This window comes from Myotis lucifugus, unplaced genomic scaffold (genome assembly GCF_000147115.1).
Source record: "Myotis lucifugus unplaced genomic scaffold, Myoluc2.0 scaffold_614, whole genome shotgun sequence".
In the NCBI taxonomy this organism is placed as follows: domain Eukaryota; kingdom Metazoa; phylum Chordata; class Mammalia; order Chiroptera; family Vespertilionidae; genus Myotis; species Myotis lucifugus.
Genome location: NW_005871662.1, coordinates 46571 through 68053, shown reverse-complemented (window position 1 = coordinate 68053; position 21483 = coordinate 46571). Strand labels below are relative to the sequence as shown.

The 21483-nt window shown below is 41.2% G+C and overlaps 1 protein-coding gene and 2 pseudogenes across 1 annotated transcript in view; 1 reads left to right on the top strand and 2 right to left on the bottom strand.

Annotated features, from left to right (window-relative positions):
• Window positions 1–11217, bottom strand: part of DOCK3 (dedicator of cytokinesis 3) — a 141363-nt gene extending 130146 nt beyond the window's left edge. The window contains exons 1-2 of the mRNA XM_023745994.1: window positions 11112–11217; window positions 2479–2519 (exon numbers count right to left, since the gene is read on the bottom strand). Of these exons, the coding sequence (XP_023601762.1) occupies window positions 2479–2519; window positions 11112–11217 (147 nt within the window). The remainder of the gene's footprint in view (window positions 1–2478; window positions 2520–11111) is intronic.
• On the bottom strand, window positions 3386–5755 carry LOC102429769 (annotated as a pseudogene).
• A 6302-nt stretch (window positions 11218–17519) lies between the features above and the next one.
• Window positions 17520–18215, top strand: LOC102431852 (annotated as a pseudogene).
• The last annotated feature ends 3268 nt before the right edge of the window (window positions 18216–21483 follow it).

Below are 21483 nucleotides of genomic sequence, written 5' to 3'. Positions count from 1 at the left end.
CACATTTTTTATTTCTTCTTTTACCCACAAATGGCCTAAATTTTTTATTTGACCATCACCACTAACAATAATAAACTCAATCTATACCACACAAGGCCATCAGCAGCTAAACTACAGTAATGCATTTTATAGTTTAGTGTACACATCTTTCACCTCCTCGGTTAAATTTATTCCTCAATATTTTATTGTTTTATGCCAGTGTGAACTGGATTGTTTTCTTTACTTCTTTTTCAGATATTTAATTGTTAGTATATAGAAACACAACTAATTTCTGTGTGTTAATTATATGTCCTGCAATTTTACTTAATTTGTTGATTAGTTCTAGCAGTTTTTTTGGTGGAACCTTAGGATTTTATACAAATAATATCATCTGCAAACAAATAAAATTTTATTTCTTCCTTCCCAATATGAAGACCTTTTAATTCCCTTTCTTACTAGCTAGGACTTCCCAGTGCTATGTTAAGTAAGAGTGCTGAGCCCTAACTGGTTTGGTTCAGTGGATAGAGCGTCGGCCTGCGGATTGAAGTGTCCCAGGTTCGATTCTGGTCAAGGGCATGTACCTTGGTTGCAGGCACATCCCCAGTAGGGAGTGTGCAGGAGGCAGCTGATCGATGTTTCTCTCTCATCAATGTTTCTAACTCTCTCTCCCTCTCCCTTCCTCTCCCTTCCTCTCTGTAAAAAAAAATCAATAAAATATATATTTTAAAAAAAAGAATGGTGAGAGCGGCCACCCCTGTCTATGTGATATTGGCTGTGGGCTTGTCATATATAGTCTTTATTAAGTTGGGGTATGTTCCTTCTAAACCAAATTTGTTAATAGCTATGAAAAACCTACTGAAATTCTTCTTGTGACCATATTATTAAGAAAAATGTATAGGGCCCTGACCGGTTTGGCTCAGTGGATAGAGCGTCAGCCTGCGGACTACTTAGGGCATGTACCTCAGCTGCAGACTCAATCCTGACCGTGTTCGGGGCACATGCGGGAGGCAACCAATCTATGTTTCTCTGTCTGTCTCTCTCCCTCTCTTCCACTCTCTCTAAAAATCAATGGAAAAAATATCCTCAGGTGAGGATTAACAAAAAAAAACACCAAAAAACTGTATTCATGCTATAAAGAGCTATTAATATTAATCTTGGGTCCACATGATAAAATAAGAACATACTGGCTTTCACATTAGACTAACTCAAACCTCAACTTGTAAGCATTGTGGGCTTGGCAAATTGCTTGGCCTTTCTGAACTTGAACATCCTCAACTATAAAATATAGATGATATCAGTACTTAGAAAGTAATTATGAGGATGAATGAGACAATATATCTGAAATTTTTAATACTGTATCAGGCACACAGTAGATCTTCGATAAATGTGAACTCATCAAATCTCACATGAAAAAAAAAGTATCTGGCCCAAAATATCCATAGTGCCTAGGATGAGAAGCCCTGGCTATGAGAATTTAAGGTTTGAAGATATTGTCTTCTCATAGTTATTACCTTAAAAACTAACCAATTAGCTCTGGCTGGCGTGGTTCAGTGGTTAAAGCGTCAGCCCACAGACCAAAGGGTTGTGGATTAGATTCCTGGTCAAGGGCATGTACCCCATTTGCAGGATCCCTAGCCCAGGTAGGGGCGCATGCAGGAGGCAACCAATCGATGTGCTTCTCTCACATCAATATTTCTCTCTGTCTTTCTCTGTCTCTTCCACTCTCTCTAAAATCAATGGAAAAATATCCTCGGGTGAGGATTAAAAAAAAAAAAAGATTTTTCAAATATATTGAGAAGAGTGTTCCTAAGTATATTATAACTGCTAATTAAAATATTATTTTGTTTGCTCAAATTAACATTAATTGGTAACAGAATAAACACATAAAATCTAGTTAATAAAATTAGTATTCTACACTTATAAGTCTTGTTTAAATTCATATTTTTAACAACATTATGATCAACAAAAAATCTAATTGAATATTATTTGAAAATCTTTTCATTTTGTATTTTACAAAACAAAATTCATCTAACTAATCACATGGCTCCACAAAACTGGGCCTTAGAACAAGTCGATTTAGTTTTGTCAACCAAACAACTTGTATGCATGCATATAAGCATAACCAATGGACACAGACAGTATGGGGGTGAGGGCATGTGCTGGGGGGAGGGAGCAGCTGGGGAGAGGTCAAAGGCGGGGGGGAGAGACATATGTAATACTTTCAACAATAAAGAATTTAAATTTTAAAAAATTTAAATGTCCTAATAGGCTTTTCCAAAATACGCTTTCCAGCTCTGGCCATATATGTATTTCCTATCCTTTAAAATAAGAACCATTCTAACAGTGCTGGACCGAGCAGAGACTGAGACGGCTCTGAGAAGGAAGAAAGGAGTGTGGCCTCTGTAAAATATTTTAAAGGGCAAGTAAGGATTGTTTTTATATAAAACAAACATACTAGGCAGCTCCTACATTAGAAAAAGTAATAAAATTATTCAGTACCTTTACATTTGGCTTCTTTGTGGAAACTCCTCTGTACCAACCTAAAACGAAGCATACAAAGGATATTAAAATCACATTGCTGTCATTTTCTGTGAGACATGAGCATTGTTAGAAAAAAATAATTAACTGTGCCTTCATTAGTAGTAATTTACTCCAAAAGGAACGGCCTTACAATAAATACAACATTCTCAATTGTCTTCAGAAAGGATAACGCCCTGGGACTAGGTCCATCTCTGCTGTCGTAGGGTAACATTTCCTTGTGTTTTTACAGCCAGGTGGCATTCCATTGTGTAAATGTACCACAGCGTTTTTATCCACGCATCTACTGGTGAACACTTGGGCTGCTTCCAAATATTGGCTATTGTCCTAGTAAATAACGCTGCAATAAACACAGAGGTGCATAGATTCTTCTGAATGAAGAGTTTCAGGTTTCTTCAGATATATTCCCAGAAGTGGAACCGCAGGGTCAGAAGGCAGTTCCAGTTTTAATTGTTTTCGGTGACTCCATCCTGCTTTCCACGGTGGCTGCACCAATCGCATTCCCACCAACAGTGCACGAGGCTTCTTGTTCTCCACAGCCTCCCAACACTTGTTGTTTGTTGATTAATGACAGGCATTCCGACAGGTGTGAGGTGATAGCTCCTTGCGGTTTTGATTTGCATCTCTCTGATGATTAGTGACTGAGCATCTTTTCAACTGTCTACTGGCCATGTGCATGTCCTCTTTGGGGAAGTATCTATTCAGGTCCTCTGCCCATTTTTTTTTTTGCCTTTTGTACAAAGTTTATATATATGTGTGTGTGTGTGTGTGTGTGTGTGTGTGTGTGTGTATACATATATATATATATATACACATATATACACACACATATATACATACATACATATACACATATATATATATATTATTTATGTACACAGACTCAAGGATATAAAGTCCAGTGAGAAGGGCTCACATGTGCCCAAGCAGGGGACAGGAGCGGCTTTAGCGCTGGGGTGGAGCCCACAGCAGAGGCACGTCGGAAGTAGTGGAGAGTAGCAGCCTCTCCACCATCCTCCCTTCCTGGACCAAAGGAAGGACCTGGGAGGAAGGACAACTAACTATATAAAGAAGATGGAAGATACTGGAAAGGTACCCCATCTTTCACTAAACTCCTGAATGCCCCTCAGACATCCAAAATACCTGGCAGGATAGATCGTTTCTATAGCTCCCAGCAAACTGCAGAGCCCACAGTAGTTCTGGCCCCAAACTGCGGTCTAAGGCAGGCTTTACAATGCACATACATGTCCAAGCTACCTTCCAGGGCCCTTGTAGCATCAAGCCAGCACCTTCAAGGTTCAGCCCCCAAACTGAAAAATCCTCTTGGACCACAAGGCTTAAGGGTTTTTCCTTGACAAAATTGTAGGGTAAAGGTATAGGGGACAAGAAATCAGTTCTTCAGCTAATGCCCTAAAGCCTTCTCAACAGAGGAGGAATCGAGGAATCACTAAGAGGTGGTTGGAAAGGGCAATGAAGATCATCCCAGGAGATGGTATACATGGAGAAACAGGTGTTCAATAATTCTCTTCAACTAGTGGTTGCTCAGCAGAGTCCATTCCCAGTGGGTCCATCGGCAGGAGCTCTTCTTGGTGTCTAAGGGTGACCCCAATCCCCCCAGAGTTCATGTCCATGGCTTCAGGATGGCTTGATCCACAAAATGGATAGAAGGGGCCATAGAATGGTAGATATGAAGGGAGTGGCAGGACCCAGAGGCATAGGGAGGCCATGTACTGTGCCACTGATTTACTTGGGGCAAAGAGAAGAGGTAAATGGAAGTCAAACAAAAGAAAATAACCAGAGTCTAAAATGAATGAGGTCCTGCGACTCACATGGTCTGGGGGGTAAAAAGGCTGGAAAGCTGGAAGCACTGGGAGGCAACTGCCCGAGAGGCAAGGTTCAGGGCTGGACTCAGAGCAGTCAGAGCTGCTGGGTTTAGGCCCCCAAGTGAACTGCTCCATTCAGCTGCAAAGCAGCAGCTTGGGCAGCGGCAGCAGCAGCGGCGGCTGTGGTTGGCAGCTGGATTCCAGAGCCTTCTGCCAATTTGGCCGTGAGCTGCAAACGTCCACCTGCTGATCCGATTCAGCTTCTGGTCTCCATCAGGAAAAGTGATGTCTGTGCCACCATCCAGTCGCTCAGTCACATGGCCAACTCTCATAGGTCGACCAGCAAGCTCAAGGCCATTCAACTGTTCCAGGGCCCGTCGGGCACACTCAGAGTCAGAGAACGTAAGGAAACCATAACCTTTAGAGCGGCCTGTATCTGAGTCCTTCATCAGGACAATATTATCAATTTTGCCAAAGGGCTCAAAGATGCCCCGGAGCATGTCCTCGGTAATACTGCAGTGCAGGGAGCCCACACACAGGCGCACTGGTCCACCACTGCCTTCTGCAGGTTGTTGGCCATGGCTGCCAGTCGGTTTTTCTCAGCCTGTGAGGCCTGTACAATGATAGGCACCCCCAGCAGCTGCTGCCCTGTCAACCCAATGGCCAGTGGCACAGACGGGATTTCACAGAATTCCACATAGGCAATGCCCTTAGAACGACGTGAGTTCCGATCTGAGATGACACGTACGTCACAAACCTTGCCAATAGCAGAGAAAAAGTCCTCCAGGTCTCGAGGCCGAACGCGGGCGACTAACTGCATACAGAAAGCTGTTCGGGCACCACGCTCCTCGGGACTCAGATTACCAATTGACTCCCTGACCGGACTCTTCTCTGAATGAGGACTCTTACTGTGTCCATCCCTATGCCCAGCGGCAAGTGGTGGACTCCTGCAGTGCACACGATTCTCAGGACGTGGGGCCTGACTCCTGGACTCACTACTATGTTGAAGATCCCAGCTTTGGCTGTGGTGACGATGCTGCCGATCTCGACTTCGGCTCCGACTACTTCTCCGTCTATGCCGACCCCGGTCTCGACTACGCTTCCTATCCCTGCTTTTACTATGGCTCCGACTCTTCTTGCCTCCGCACTGGTGCTGCTGCTGGTGTTGCTAGGGCCGAACTTTTTAACCTCCTTCCTTTGCTGCTCATCCTCCTCTTTTTTATAGGGAGCCTCCAGCATGGCCTCAATCACTACATCAAAGTCATCGGATGCCATCACAGCAGAGCAGTTCCGGGTCCCCGCGGGGGTAGGGGGCCCCGGTCTTCTCTGCTCCTTCGGGTTTGTTGGAGGGTGCGAGGCTCGGCTGTTTTCAGAGCCTCAGCAGTAAAAGCCCCACTGCAGCCGGAGCCGCTCCTCTCCCCGCAAAATGGCCTGCCCATTTTTTAATTGGATTGATTTTTTTGGTGTAAAGTTGTGTAAGTTCTTTAAAATTTTGGATATTAACACCTTATCAGATGTATCATTGACAAATATGTTCTTCCATTCAGTGGGCTGTCTTTTCATTCTGTTGATTTCTTTTCTGTGCAAAAAATTTTTAGTTTAATGTAGTCCCCATTTGTTCATTTTTTCTTTTGTTTCCCTTGCCCAAGGACATATTTTTAAAAATACTGCTATGAGAAATGCCCACGATTTTACTGCCTATATTTTCTTGTAGGATTTTTATGTTTTCGAGTCTTACATTTAAGTCTTTAATCCATTTTGAGCTTATTCTTGTGTATCATGTAAGAAGGTGGTCTAGTTTCATCTTTTTGCACATATCTGTCCAATTCTCCCAACACCATTTATTGAAGAGACTGTCTTTACCCCATTGCATGTTCTTGCCTCCTTTGTCAAATATTAATTGACCATAAAGACGTTGGCTTATTTCTGGCCTCTACTCTGTTCCATTGATCTACATGTTTGTTTTTTATGTCAGCATCATGCTGGGTTTTTTTTGTTGTTGTTTTTTAAATATATTTTATTGTTATTTTACAGAGAGGAAGAGAGAGGGAGAGTTAGAAACATCGATGAGAGAGAAACATTGATCAGCTGCCTCCTGCACACCCCCTACTGGGGATGTGTCCTAAACCAAGGTACATGCCCTTGACCGGAATTGAACCTGGGACCCTTCAGTCCGCAGGCCGACGCTCTATTCACTGAGCCAAACTGGTTAGGGCCACCATGCTGTTTTGATTACTATGGCCTTGTAGTATAGTTTGATATAAGGTCATGATTCCTCCAACTTTGTTCTTTATCAAGATTGCTGAGGCTAGTCAGGGTCTTTTGTGGTTCCATATAAATTTTTAGAATATTTGTTCTAGTTCCATGAAATACGTCATTGGTAACTTGATAGGAACTGTACTGAATCTATAGATTGCTTTTAATCATGTTAATTCTTCCTATCCAGAGTATTATGCTAAGTCAGTCAGTCAGAGAAAGACAAATACCATGTGATTTCACTTATATGTGGAATCTACTGAACAACATAAATAAAAATAGAAACAGATTCATAGATACAGAGAACAGACTGACAGCTGTCAGAGAAAAGGGGGTTTGGAGGACTTGGTGAAAAAAGGTGAAGGGATTAAACAAAACAAAAAATACTCATAAATACAGACAACAGTATGGTGATTACCAGAAGGAAAGGAGGGGGGGTGAATGGAGGTAGAAGAGGATAAAGGGGGAATAAATGGTGATGGAAGGAGACTTGAGTCGTAATACATTATGCAGATAATGTATTATAGAATTGTATACTTGTCACCTATATAATTCTATTAACCAATGTCATGCCAATAAATTTTTTAAAAAAGAACTTGGCAAAAAAAAAAAAAGGCACAAAGCTCTTTCAACTGAGTAAGATACAAAAAACTAGAAAAGACCTCGGAGGACATGTAATCCAACTCCATGAAACTCCCCAGAGGGCCTGGCCAGTGTGGTTTAGTGGTTGAGCATCAACCCATGAACCAAGAGGTCACTGGTTCAATTCCCAGTGTCAATGTTTCTCTCTCATTAATGTTTCTATCCTTCTAACCCTCTCCTTTCCTCTCTCTTTAAAATCAACAAGGACATATATTTTGTTAAAATCCCCAACCCAGCCTGTGTGCTCTGTGGTTGAGTGTCAACCAATTCCTAGTAGGGGCACATGCCAGGGTTGCGGGCTTGATCCCCAGTAGGAGGCGTGCAAGAGGCCAATAAATGTTGTTTCTCTCTAAAAACATCAAGAAAAAAACATCCTCAGGTGAGGATTAAATATGTATATATTAAATATATATTAAATATATATCATAAACCTAGATTCTAAAATGACACTTTATAAAATGTGATTAAAAATTAAGGTAATAAATTAAACTAAATCCCTAATTGAGATGTAATGTTAAATCCTATATTATACTGAAATCAGTAGAGATTTTAGAATTACGGTTTATGCAAACTGTATTATATTTAAGCAATCAGTCTACAAAGAAGATGAAAAGTACAGAAAATAGAATTTTAAACAAAATATAACCACATCAGACTGATGAGCAAAAAACAAATTGTAGATTTTAGAAAAACAGCTAGAAATGTGCTATACTTTAAAAGATAATAAAATTTAGAGAAACATTATACACTATTTACAGGTAATTAATATGCAAAAAAAAAAACACAGAAGAAACTGAGGATACCATAAAATTAGGAAAGGGGCACGTGTGTGTGTGTGTGTGTGTGTGTGTGTATGTGTATGTGCTTACTATCTACTATGTAAATATTTGCTGTGTGAATGGAGTAAGATAGGTATAGAGTTTACATTTGTCAACTTAATTCTGGATTACACCTTCTATGCTCGGTCATGCCAAATATACTTTATGTATTTTAAAATTTACTTCAAACCTGATTTTTTTAAAGGAAACTTTTAAAAAAATTTACTCCCATTAGGTTAGAAAAATAATCAGTAAGAAGAGAAATACAAATAAAGAAAAGTGGCTGTCTAAAATATTCTGGGTCTGTGCATATATATTTATATTAAAAATAAATTAATCTGAAAGCTATGGTTCTTTAAACATGTAGACAAACATAGCAGTCACCTGTGCCATGCTCTGTGCTAGGTGTTTTCATATCTATAATATCCAACATGGTGGGATCGCACTATGTTAAATATGCATTACTATTTAGATAGTGAAATGTAAGTCACCCAATGTAGGGGAGGCTATACTATCAAAAAGAGACAACGGTACCACTACAATTGCTACTGACAGGGAGGCTGCAGAACAGAGTCAGCAGTGTTAAACCAAAAGAATGAAGTCTTTATAGAGATCAGGCCATGTGACAGTCAACAGTCAGCAGTCCTTTACAAAGATTCTGGGTGCAAACCAATCAAGCCAGATCAAAAGCTCCAAATGCAGTCCAACAACAAGTACCCTTCCAACAAGAGGTTTCAAACTTTTTATTTCAAAGGTGTAGCATATACTTCCCTGACAGAAGAAAAAATGCAAATTTACCCCCACCCCCAAACCCAGGATAATGGCTACACAGAAAGTAGAGACAGGTAGCTGACAAGCACAAATCCTCAACAGAATATTGGCAAACTGATAGCAATACAGTAAAAAGATCATAAACCATGATCAAGTGGGATTTATTCCAGGGTGGCAAGGCTGGAACAGTATCTGCAAGTCAATGAATGTGCTACACCACGTAAACAAAAGGAAGGCTGAAAACCCAATGATCATATCGATAGATGCAGAAAAAGCATTTGATAAAATTCAGCACCCATTTATGATAAAAACTCTCAGCAAAGTTGGAATAGAGAAAACATACCTCACCTAATAAAGGCGATATATAATAAACATCATACTCAAAGGCAGCCGTGGGCAAACTACGGCCCGCGGGCCGGATCCGGCCCGTTTGAAATGAATAAAACTAAAAAAAAAAAAAAAAAAAGACCGTACCCTTTTATGTAATGATGTTTACTTTGAATTTATATTAGTTCACACCAACACTCCATCCATGCTTTTGTTCCGGCCCTCCGGTCCAGTTTAAGAACCTCTCTGGTTCTGGGGTGCGTCACCGGAGAACCACCACTGCCAAGTGACCACAGCTCAGCAGCTCCTGCGTTGAGTGTCTGCCCCCTGGTGGTCAGTGCCTGTCATAGCTACCGGCAGGTTGGATGGTCGCTTAGCCTTTTATATATATAGATAGCACTGGAAGTCCCAGCCACAGCAATCAGACCAGAAGAAGAAATAAAAGGCACCCAAGCCCAGCTGGTATAGCTCAGCAGTTTGAGTGTCCACCTATGAGCCAGGAGGTCACAGTTCAATTCCCAGTCAGGGCACATATCCTGGTTGCAGGCTCGATCCCCCGTGGGGGGCATGAAGGAGGCAGCCGATCAATGATTCACTCTCATCATTGATGTTTCTATCTCTCTCTTTAGTCTCTCTTCCCCTCTAAAGTCAGTAATATTATATTTTTTTAAATTAAAAATGGAACTGCAATTCCACTTCAGTAATTTATCTGAAGAAACCTAAAACACTAATTCAAAAGACTACCATTTACAACAGCATGGATGGAACTAGAAAGCACTATGCTAAGCGAAATAAGCCAGTCAGAGGAAGATAAATATCACATGATCTCACTCATACGTGGAATATAATGAACAACATAAACTGATGAACAAAAATAGAACCAGAGACATAAGAGCATCGGAGAGACTGCACAACCTATGAGGGAAGGTGGGGGATGAGGGGGTAAGAGATCAACCAAAGGACTTGTATGCATGCATATGAGCATAACCAATAGACACAGACAGTAGGGGAGTGAGGGCTTGTGCTTGCGGGGGGGAGGTCAATGGCGGGGGGGAAGAGACTCGTGTAATACTTTAAACAATAAAGAATTTTTTAAAAAGACTATATATACCTCTATGTTCATTGCAACGCTATTTATAATACCCAAAATTTGGAAGCAGCCCAAATGTCCATCAATTGATGAGTGGATAAAAAAGCTGTGGCATTTACGCCATGTAATAATACTACTCGTCTGTAAAAAAGAGAGAAACCTTACCCTTTGCAACAGCATGGATGGAGCTGGAGAACATTATGCTAAGGGAAATAAGCCAGTCAGAGAAAGACAAGTACCATATGATTTCACTCATATGTGGAATCTAATGAACAAAATGAACTAACAAGCAAAATACTGACAGACTTATAGAGAGCAGGCTACCAGTTGTCAAGGGTGGGGTAGGGGTTGGGGAGGGAGTGAAAGAATTGAGCAAAAAAAAAAAAGAGAGAAAAAACTCATGGACATGGACAACAGTATGATGATTGCTGGGGGGAGGAAGGTGGAGGAGGGTTTGGGAAATAAATGGTGGTGGACGGAGACTTATTTTGGGTGGTGAACACACAACACAGATGATGTGTTGTAGAACTGTGCACCTGAGACCTGCATAATCTTGTTAGCCAGTGTCACCCCAATAAATTCAATAAAAAATGAATAAAATAAATAAAAAAATTTTAAAATACCAAAAGGAAAATGGATGAATTGTCACCATACACAACAATATCGCAGATACACTCTTGGCAAAAGACTAATTCTAACAGTTATATGAAAATAGCTTGTACCTTTATGAAGAACAAAGATCAGGGAGGATTTTATAATAGTATATTGTAATGTGGCTAATTACAGCTCCAAGTGATTGCTTCTAATGTCACTAAATAATACTGCCCCAAATGATCACTGTTTGTATGTTTATAGCACCATACTCACCTTCGCATTTTTCAAGAATCTGGACCGTTTCTCCTATTTCTAAGACCAACCCTTGAGGAACAGATCCTCGAAAACTGCACGTCACTAGAAAAACAAGGATAAACATATCAATTAGCATTTTAAATACTGAGATAGGTCAGTGTTCCTGAAATTAAGCACCAAATTTTCTTAAATATATACTCTCCCCTCTTCATTAGCTCCCCTCTCAAATATGTAAGCTCCTTTCAATGTTATCAATATTCTGAAAGGCAATATTAAGTAGATCAGAACAATGAGTACATTTCAGCAAAATTACTATTCCTGAGTGGTGTGTGCATGTGTCTGAAAACACTTCTATAAATAGTCTCTCTCTCTCCCTCAGCCTGACCTGTTTGTACTTTTGGGGCAAGTATGTACCAATTACTTAAGAAAATATTAACAGTGGAAGTTTGTTATCTACTATAAATAGGTATTTTACAAAGATTCACCCACTAAATTTGATTATGCTTTGAGAAACAGAATATCAATAATAAAAATGGAAACAAAGTAATGAAATGAAAAGCAAATGTATAACAAAATCTACAGATATCAAAATCCCATCTTTTAAATTAATAAATTGATTCTAAAATTTATATAAGACTACAAAGAACCAAGAAATATTAAAGGCCTTCTATTACCATACATCAAGACTGATCTGGAGAAAATATTATCAATATCAGCACTCAAAACATGAAAAACATCCCTGGCTGGTGTTGCACAGTGGTTACAGCATCGGCCCATGCACCAAAGGGTTGCAGGTTCGATTCCAGATTAAGGCATGTACTGCATTGCAGGTTCTGGGTCTATGCAGAAGGCAACCAATTGATGTGTCTCTCTCTCATGCATGTACACTTCTCTCTCCCTCTCTCTCTCTCTCTCTCTCTCTCTCTCCCCCTCCCTCCCTCCCTCCCTCCCCTTCTACTCTCTCTAAAAATCAATGAAAAAATATCTTCTAGTGAGGATTTTAAAAAAAGACCACATTAATGTCATTAATAATCGACTTACATATAAAATTATATTACAAAAAAACTTTATACCAACAGATTTGAAAATTCAGAATGGACAAATTTGTCTTTTTATTTTTATAAAAAATAAAACATTAAAAACTGACAGAACAGTTAAAAACTTCAATAGTCCTATATGCATTATTGAAAAGTGAATCTGTAAGTCCCACAAATGAAATATAAGTTCCTGATTACTTTACCAATAAATTTGTCCAAACATTTGAGGAAAAAACAACAATCCTTTCAGAGAACGGGGAAAAGGAGATTCATTTTGAAATCAGCACGGTAATAAAATCTCACAAGCACATTATAAAAAAGGAAAGTTACAGGCCAATCTCTGTCATAATCATAGGAACATATGATTGTTTCTTGCTGGACTGAAAATAAAACAGTGAAGCTCTTAACAAAAATGTAAGATGGCATAACCCAATGGAATGTGGAAGAATCCAAATGATTAGTTCTCCCCCACACTGCTTAATTTCCACAGGCAAGACTTTCATTGAGTGGGTAGGTAGCAGGCTGGGTAGGCTAGAAAAGAAGAAAGAGGTCTTTGTAGTTTCAGGTACTTAAATACCAAAGTCCTACTAGAAAAAGAAGCCTACAACACATGTACAACAAACCACATTCTCAAAATAATTAGGCACCAGGATGAACTTAAAGTAACTGATGGTAATACCTACCCCCATCCCAGCTCAAAACATCCTTATTGTAGAAAAAAAACACACCTTCTCTGGGGAAATGATATTCCCTATTGTTCTTATAAACACAAGGTCCAGCATGAAATCAGACGATGACATACGGAAAGAACTGGGGGGGGATGTGGCCCACACTCAATACAATAAACCAAGTCAAAATAACCAGGCCCGCCAATGACCCAGACGGTGATACTAGCATAAGAGAACTTTAAATGACTAATATATTGAAGAATTGACAAAAGATTAATAAAATAAATGACAGTTAAAAGTTTTTCACAGAGAAATGAACTAAGTAAAAATGAAAATTTAGAACTGAAAATCAGATTATAAATTCCATGCCTAATGAAGATGCAGGCTCCATCCCCAGTAGGGGGCATGCAGGAGGCAACCGATCAAAGATGTTTCTCTCTCTTCAATGTTTCTATCTCTCTATCCTTCTCCCTTCCCCTCTCTCTAAAAATCAATAAAAACGTATTTTAAGCCAAAACCGGTTTGGCTCAGTGGATAGAGCGTCGGCCTGCGGATTGAGAGGTCCCGGGTTCGATTCCGGTCAAGGGCATGTAACTGGGTTGCGAGCACATCCCCAGTGGAAGATGTGCAGGAGGCAGCTGGTCGATGTTTCTCTCTCATCGATGTTTCTAACTCTCTATCTCTCTCCCTTCCTCTCTGTAAAAAATCAATAAAATATAAAAAAAAAACAAAAAAAAAACGTATTTTAAAAATGAAAACGGACTGATTTCAAATTGTCTAGACAGCATTTAGATCATTAAAATCACCTCCTCCAATCCATCTCAGTGTAAACCCCTTTCCTCAATGCGAGAAAATGACTAAGTTTATCCTCTGGAAGAGCAAATGCATTTTTACTCTGGACTGGGTACACAAGGCACATCTGAGAACTAGGGGGAAATATAAAAATGGGAGGATCGTGTGTACACAGAAAAACAAAACAAAACTCCAGCCCTCTTCCAACTCTGGGCTCTCAGAATTCTGCTAACCAAACCTTCTACCCTTCAGGCATTCTCATGCTATTCATTTAGAATTAATGGAAAGAGCCCTCAAGTACCCAATATATTGAACAAAAATAAACTCACACTCAAGAACATATTGCAAAATTTGGGAACATATTATAAAATCTCAGAACCCTGGGAGAATTGTGGTTCTATTAATAAGCTTCCAAACAGAAAAATAGATTGCACCAAAAAGATCAGGAATCACAGACTTTTTAATTCTAACAATGCAAGCCAGAAGACAATGGAACAATGCCATGAAAATGCTAAAGGAAGATGATTTCTAAAGAATTGGGATAAAATTAAGACATTTCCAGACATGCAAATGTCTTATACAGAGTAGGAAAAAACAAACTAAAACCACTTTGGGAGGTAATTTGGCTTTATCTTCTCAAACTGAACTGTGCATGTGCTATAATTCAGCAATTCCTCTCCTAGTCACATACCCTAAGAAAAATATACATGTACGCCAGGAGGCAACACAAGAAGATTCATAACAACACTGTTCTTAATAACAAAAGAGGTAAAATATAAATATCAACTGACAAAAAAATGGATTACTAAAATACAATATAGTAGACCTACACACAACTGCTAAATCTTAGACTTACATTAACTTTTTAAATCTTTATTTACTTATTTATTATTTTGTTAATCCTCACCTGAGGATAATTTTCCATTGCTTTTTAGGGAGAGTGGAAGAGAGAGGGAACGATAGAGAGAAACATCCATGTTAGAGAAACACATCGATTGGTTGCCTCCTGCACAAGCCCAGACCAGGGCCAGGCCTAGGAGGAGCCAGCAACCAAGGTACGTGCCCTTGACCGGAAACAAACCCGGAAGGAACCCTTCAGTAGGCAGGCCGACACTCTATCCACTGAGCCAAACCAGCTAGGACACATTAACTTTTTATTGTTTAAATTGTAAGTTGATTTTTTTTCTTTCAGTGTATAGTTCTATGAATTTTAGCACATGAATAGATTTGTGTTACCACCACCACAAACAACATTCAGAACAGTTCTACCTCCCCGCTCCCCCCACCTCATGCTGTGTCTTGAGTCACACCTTCCCCCCTCTCTCCCCATGGCAATTGATGATTGGCTTTCTATCACTATAGTTTTGTCTTTTGGAGAATGTCATTAAAATGGAATCATATGTTTCAAACCTTATGACTGACTTCATCACTCAGCATAACCCTTTTGAAAGTCATTCAAGGAATGTATCAACAGTTCATTCCTTCTGACCATTGGGTAGTAGCACTCCATTCTAAGGCCATACCAGACTTTGTTTATTCACCCAAATCGCAAAGTGAGCCCTGGGTGATGTAGATGTAGGACAGATTCAATACCAAAGGCTCAGCTCATTGCCCACTGGCATGCTTTCTTTTGTACAGACTCTGTTCAATCTTTCATCCATTCTTTTATTATGTTATTACTGAGTTTTGAGATTACAAGTCATTTGCCATATGAATGTTTTACAAATGTTTTCTGCAGGACTGTGGTTGTCTTTTAGATTTATTTACTGTGTTTTGAAAAGTAAAAGTTTGTAATTTTGATTAAGTACATTTCATCAAATTTTTCCTTTTAGTTTGTGCTATTTGTGTCCTATCCAGGAAATCTTTGTCTAACCCGTCTTCTTTATTTTCGTCTAGAAATTTAACAGTTTAGCTTTTAAGTCACTGACACATTTGAGGTTAATTTTTCTGTGAGAAAAAGGTTGTTATATCCAGGAGGTGAATTTTATGTTTCCAATACTGTATTTTTCACTTATAGAATTTCTATTTGGTTTTATTCTATTTATCTTACTCCCATGAAGTATCTTTTTACTCACAGGGCATACTTTGTTCTACTTCAGTGAAGATAGTTTTAATTTTACTTTAAAATTTTACTTGCTAGTTCCAACACGACTCACTAAGGCCACATGTGGTTGCCTCTTTTCTCTCTTGTTGCTTCATATGTCCAGTAATCGTGGACTTGTGTCCTTGCCATTATTAATTTTAACTCGTGAAGATTAGAGTCTCTGTCATTGAAGCACCGTTTCTTTCATCTAAGCAGGCATTCTACGGGTGACTGACACTGCAAACGTGTTTCTGGGCTGCAGCTCCAGGCCCGGTTCAGATCTGCTAGCTGGGCTGCAATGAGCTTGTTCTGTGCAGGCCCGTTCAGGGACCAGCGAGAACTGTGGGCAGAACCTCAGGATCCTCTCTCAACCTTCCCCTCTCGTGATTTCCACATCCTGTCGAGCGGCGTGATCAGCATCATCCTAGTTTCCCAGCCACAAAGACCGATTTCTCCACCGCCACCCCACACCTTCCTAAGAGCTGTGAGAACAAAAACATACTGCACAGTTCCCTCCTCAGTCTGTCCTCCACACCGGTCTCTGTTCTCTCTCCAGTCGCATTAGGCAGCTCATTTTTTGTTGCTGCTGTTAGTCCTCACCTAAGGATATTTTTTCCATTGATTTTTTTTAGATCAGTGGTTCTCAACCTTTCTAATGCCGCGACCCTTTAATACAGTTCCTCATGTTGTGGTGACCCCCAACCATAAAATTATTTTCGTTGCTACTTCATCACTGTAATTTTGCTACTGTTATGAATCGTCATGTAAATATCTGATATGCAGGATGTACTTAGGCGACCCCTGTGAAAGGGTCGTTCAACCCCCAAACAGGTCAGGTCGCGACCCACAGGTTGAGAACCGCTGTTTCAGAGAAAGTGGGAGGGAGAGAGGGAGGGAGGGAGGGAGGGAGGGAGGGAAGGAGGGAGGGAAGGAGAGAGAGAGGGGGAGGAACCTCGATGTGAGACAGACACATGGATTGATTGCCTCCCATATGTGCCCCAACCAGGGCGGGGGATCAAACCTGCACCTGAGGTATATGCCCTTGACCAGGAATAAAATCCGAGACCCTTCGGTTTGCGGGCCAATGCTCTAACCACCGAGAAACCAGCCAGAGCTGATTTTTTCATTATGTAGATATATTATAGTTTTGTGAAGGTAATCATCAAGGTCTTACTCTATCCTTATTGAAACAGAATCTCTGGCCTGCCAATACTCTTGTTTCTAAAGAGGCTTCATGCATTTTGTTTCACTACCATGCCTCACTACCTATATGTACATTACATATATTCTTTTGTGTTTATAGTTTAAGAATTAGAATTTTTTAAAAAATAGTTACTGTGGGAAATGTTTTAAAATACACTGTAGCCCTGGCCAGTGTGGCTCAGGTGTTGGTTGAGCGTCGTCCTGTGCACTCAAAGGTCGCTGGTTCAATTCCCAGCTGGGGCACAGCCTGGATTGTGGGCTCCATTCCCAGTAAGGGGCGTGTAGGAGACAGCTGATAGATGCTTCTCTCTCACATCGATGTCTCTCTCTCTCTCTCTCTCTCTCTCTCTCTCTCTCTAATCAATAAAAACATATTAGAAAATAAATAAATAAAAATAAAATATAGTGAGATCAGAACAGTGGAATGAAACTAAACAAACTGGTAAAGCTAGTTTCTTTTCTCACTTGGGAAATTGGTAAAATATTTCATCATCTATCATGAGAGAAATTTATATACAAACTGACATATCAAAAACCACCTTTGCCATCGGCCCTCCAACATCTGCAGGTTCTCCATCTGCAGATTCAACCATCCAACCAGGGATCAAAAATATTCCACTCCGCCCACTCGCGTGGTGCGGCCATGGTCCCTGCTGCCGGCCACTGGGTGTCTGGGCGACCCAAGGGCAGCAGCGAGGACCACAGTGACAGAGAGGGCAGGAGCGGCACAGCAAGCCGGGGGCTCTGGAGCCATCACCCTGACCCCTGTACAGTGTCACCAGAAAGCCTCCCGTCTTCACTGTTACTGCGACACCGGAGGCTGGAGAAAGTGATGAACCTCTCCACACTGCCCTCGGGGTTACATACAGAAAAACATGTCCAGATGAAGCCCCCCCTTTGGAAACATTCTTCCAGGAAAACCTAGTCCTGTGTCCCAGGCATTGAGAAGTTATTAGCATTACAGGCCCAAGAAAACCTTGCTATGGTGATGATCTTTACTTTAGTGACAGCTGTGCAAGAAAAATTAAACAAAATAGGAGGCCAAATACAAACTAGGAGAGAAGAAAAGAAACAAAAAGAAAATCAGAATAAGCCAAAAGGGAATTATTTCATGGCATTCCTGCTACAATTGAGAATTTCTTAAGTTGGAAAGCTAAGTTTGATGCAGAACTCTCGGAATTTTTTTTTAAATGAAAGAAGAAGAACAAGCAGGAAAGAATAAATGAAGTGGGAAGTAGCTATCTGAAACAGATCCGAATCTTGACACATCTGACATGAGTTCTTGGAGGATGTGGGGAGGAGTCTGTTCAGGCAATGGAGGAAGTGGAGCTGGAGGTGAGGGTGCTCCAGACGACAACGCTCCTGCTGAGCCCGAGGGACTTCACCGACCACGGACTAACCCATCTCCAAAGAGGGTTGATTGCCGCAGCATCTGTGGCTATGCTAAGAGGGTGTTGATTTTCCTTTCTTTTTTCTAAGAAAAAAAATAATATTCAAGAGGATAGTCTTCTAATAGCTTTCATCATTGAACTTAATAAGCTGAACCTAAAATTTCAAATTAAAAAATTCTAAGAAAAATATCCCAAAAAGGTGCAAAACGCAAAACCTGAACATGCCACACGCTGAGCACACGCTGAACCCACAGGAATGAAGTGATGTGCGGCATGCTCTGCTGTAGTCTATGTGCACACACAGGTTACATGGTATCTGTTTGGGGGGGAGAGACTGAAACCAACCCCCCTCGGCTAAGGAGACAGCTATACTTAGGTTTTTGGAGAGTCAAGTTTTACATGGATTTTCGACAGCAGAGGGGTCTGCACCCCTAACCTGCGTGTTGTTCAAGGGTCAACTGTATATAAATCAATACATGGAATCAATAAATATACAATAACAACAAAATATCTCATTTATAAGAGCAACCAAAGGAGTAAATATCTAGAAACAAACTTAGAAAATATGCAAGATCTGTATAGGGAAAATAAACTTTAAGCCACTACTGAAGGTATATGCAAAAGGCGATGTATTAATATTTGCTTGTACGGTGTATACATATAAAAACGCTGGATGGATACATAAGGAACAACTGTAGAAAGAGTAAAGGACTGAGTGGGCAAGGGAAACATCACAGTAGTGTGTAGCCATTTACATCTTGGGACTTTTAAGCCATATATTAGCTATTCAAATACAGAGGTGGGCAAAGGTAGGTTTATAATTGTTTGTATGGAAAACAATACAATAACTAATAAATAATAATATAGGAATGAACTGTTAAACATACACACACTGTAAACCTATTTTTGCCTGTCCCAGTATATGAATTAAAAGAAATAGTCAATAAAACCATAATAATTATGTATGGTACCAGGTGGGTATTAGAATGATCAGGGGGATCACTTTGTAAATTATGTAATTGCCTGACCACCATGCTGTATATCTGAAACTAATATAAAATAACTAGTGGCCTGGTACATGGATTCATGCACATTGAAAGGAAATTAATTAGAAGAAATATTGTAATATCGCTATTCGCCCTTTCTTTATAATAGGAGTGTCAGAGATGAAAGAAAATTAGTAAAATGTATATGAAAATAATACTTAAATTGATTAATAAACAATAACAACAAAGACATGATATAAAAACAACAAAAACATGATATAAAAACAACAAAATCATGATGTAAAAACATTGATAAAAACAATGCCTGATAAATGGATTAAACTTATCCTAGTATCTCCCTATAAACCACATTAAGAGTAAAAACATGTTCAGAGTGTTTGACTAATTTCCCTTGTGATGAAGTATTTACAACTTTAACTTTAATGTCACATGCTCTTCAAACTCGAGAGAAAGCAACATATAACTGATCATGTCTGAAAACGGGTTCAGGTAAGAATATTCCTACTTTGTCTAGCGTTTGTCCTTGTGATTTATTAATAGTCATTGCAAATGCTGGCATCACAGGAAACTGTCTTCAAATTAATTTAAATGGAAGGCCAGTGTCAGATGGGGACAAATATCGCGCATGCAGGGACCATGGCCACACCTCCAGGTGCATGAAAATTCGTGCCCCCGGGGGGAGGGGGTCCCTCAGCCCAGCCTTCGCCCTCTTCAGTCTGGGACCCCTCAAGGGATGTCCACCTGCCAGCTTAGGCCCACTCCCCGGGGGATCGGGCCTAAGCTGGCAGTCAGACATCCCTCTGGCAGCCCTGGAGCCCTCAGGGGATGTCCACCTGCCAGCTTAGGCCCGCGGGCCTTAGCACAGTCAGACATCCTTAGTGCTAAAGAGGAGGCGGGAAAGGCTCCTGCCGCTACACTCGCAGCCATCAGCCCGGCTTGTGGCTGCAGAGCTCCCCTGTGGAAGCACACTGACTACCAGGGGGCAGCTCCTGTGTTGAGCGTCTGCCCCCTGGTGGTCAGTGTGTGTCACAGCGACCGGTCGTTCCTGGTCATTCCGCCATTAGGGTCAATTTGTATATTACCCTTTTATTATATAGGATTGCCAAAATCAACATACAAAAAACAGTTGCATTTTTATACACTTAACTAGAGGCCCAGTGCATGAAATTCATGCACTGGGGGGGGGGGGGGGCTCAGCCCAGCCTGCGCCCTCTCACAATCCCGGAGCCCTGTGATCAATCGCCCCACAGAGGGAGGACCTGCTCACCCAGCTGGGGCTCCGTGATGGATCACCCCCACAGAGGGAGGCCCAGGCTATCCGCCATAGCACCGCCGGCCGGGTAGCCTGGGCCTCCCTCTTTGGGGCGATCGTGGAGCCCACCGACTGATCGCCCCACCACCAGTGGCCTGGGCCTCCCTCTGCGGGGCGATCATGGGGCGATGGCCGGGCCCCCAACCAATCACATCACACCCACCTTGGCTGGCCTGGCACCAGTGGGTGTCATAGCGTGGTTGTCTGGATGGTCATTGGCTGTTCAGTCGATTTGCATATTACGCTTTTATTATTATACACTAGAGGCCCAGTGCACGGATTCGTGCACCAGTGGGGTCCCTCAGCCTGGCCTGTGCCCTCTCACAATCCGGGATCCCTCAGGGGATGTCGGACTGCCAGTTTCGGCCTGATCTGGCCTGCAGGAATTGGGCCAAAACTGGCAGTCCGACATCCCCCAAGAAATGTAGTAGTGCGCGAAGCAGCAGGCGGTGAGGGAGGAGCTCGAGCCCAGGCTGGGCTCCACACTGCTCCCACTCATCCTGGCCCCGCTGCACCTGCCGCCACCGCTCGGTAAGCTCGCTGAGTGGCACTCCAGCTGTGGGAGCACACTGACCACCAGGGGGCAGCTCCTGTGTTGAGTGTCTGCTCCCTGGTGGTCAGTGTGTGTCATAGCGATCGGCCAGTCATCTGGTTGTTTAGGCTTTTATATATATAGATAATATCCTGGCCAAAGACAGTAAATTCTTTGGGAGAGATGCAGACAGAAGAGTTGAAGGAGCTTTCTTTCCAAGAATTTGAAACCCAGGAGCACAAGCAGTGCTCAGAGCAATTTTATCACTGTTTTAGGGTACAGATGTCAAAAATCCCAGTTATGAGGGCACTTTTGAGAATTTTTAGTAATAAAGAAAATCATAAGAGTGGAAAGAAAAAGAGTAT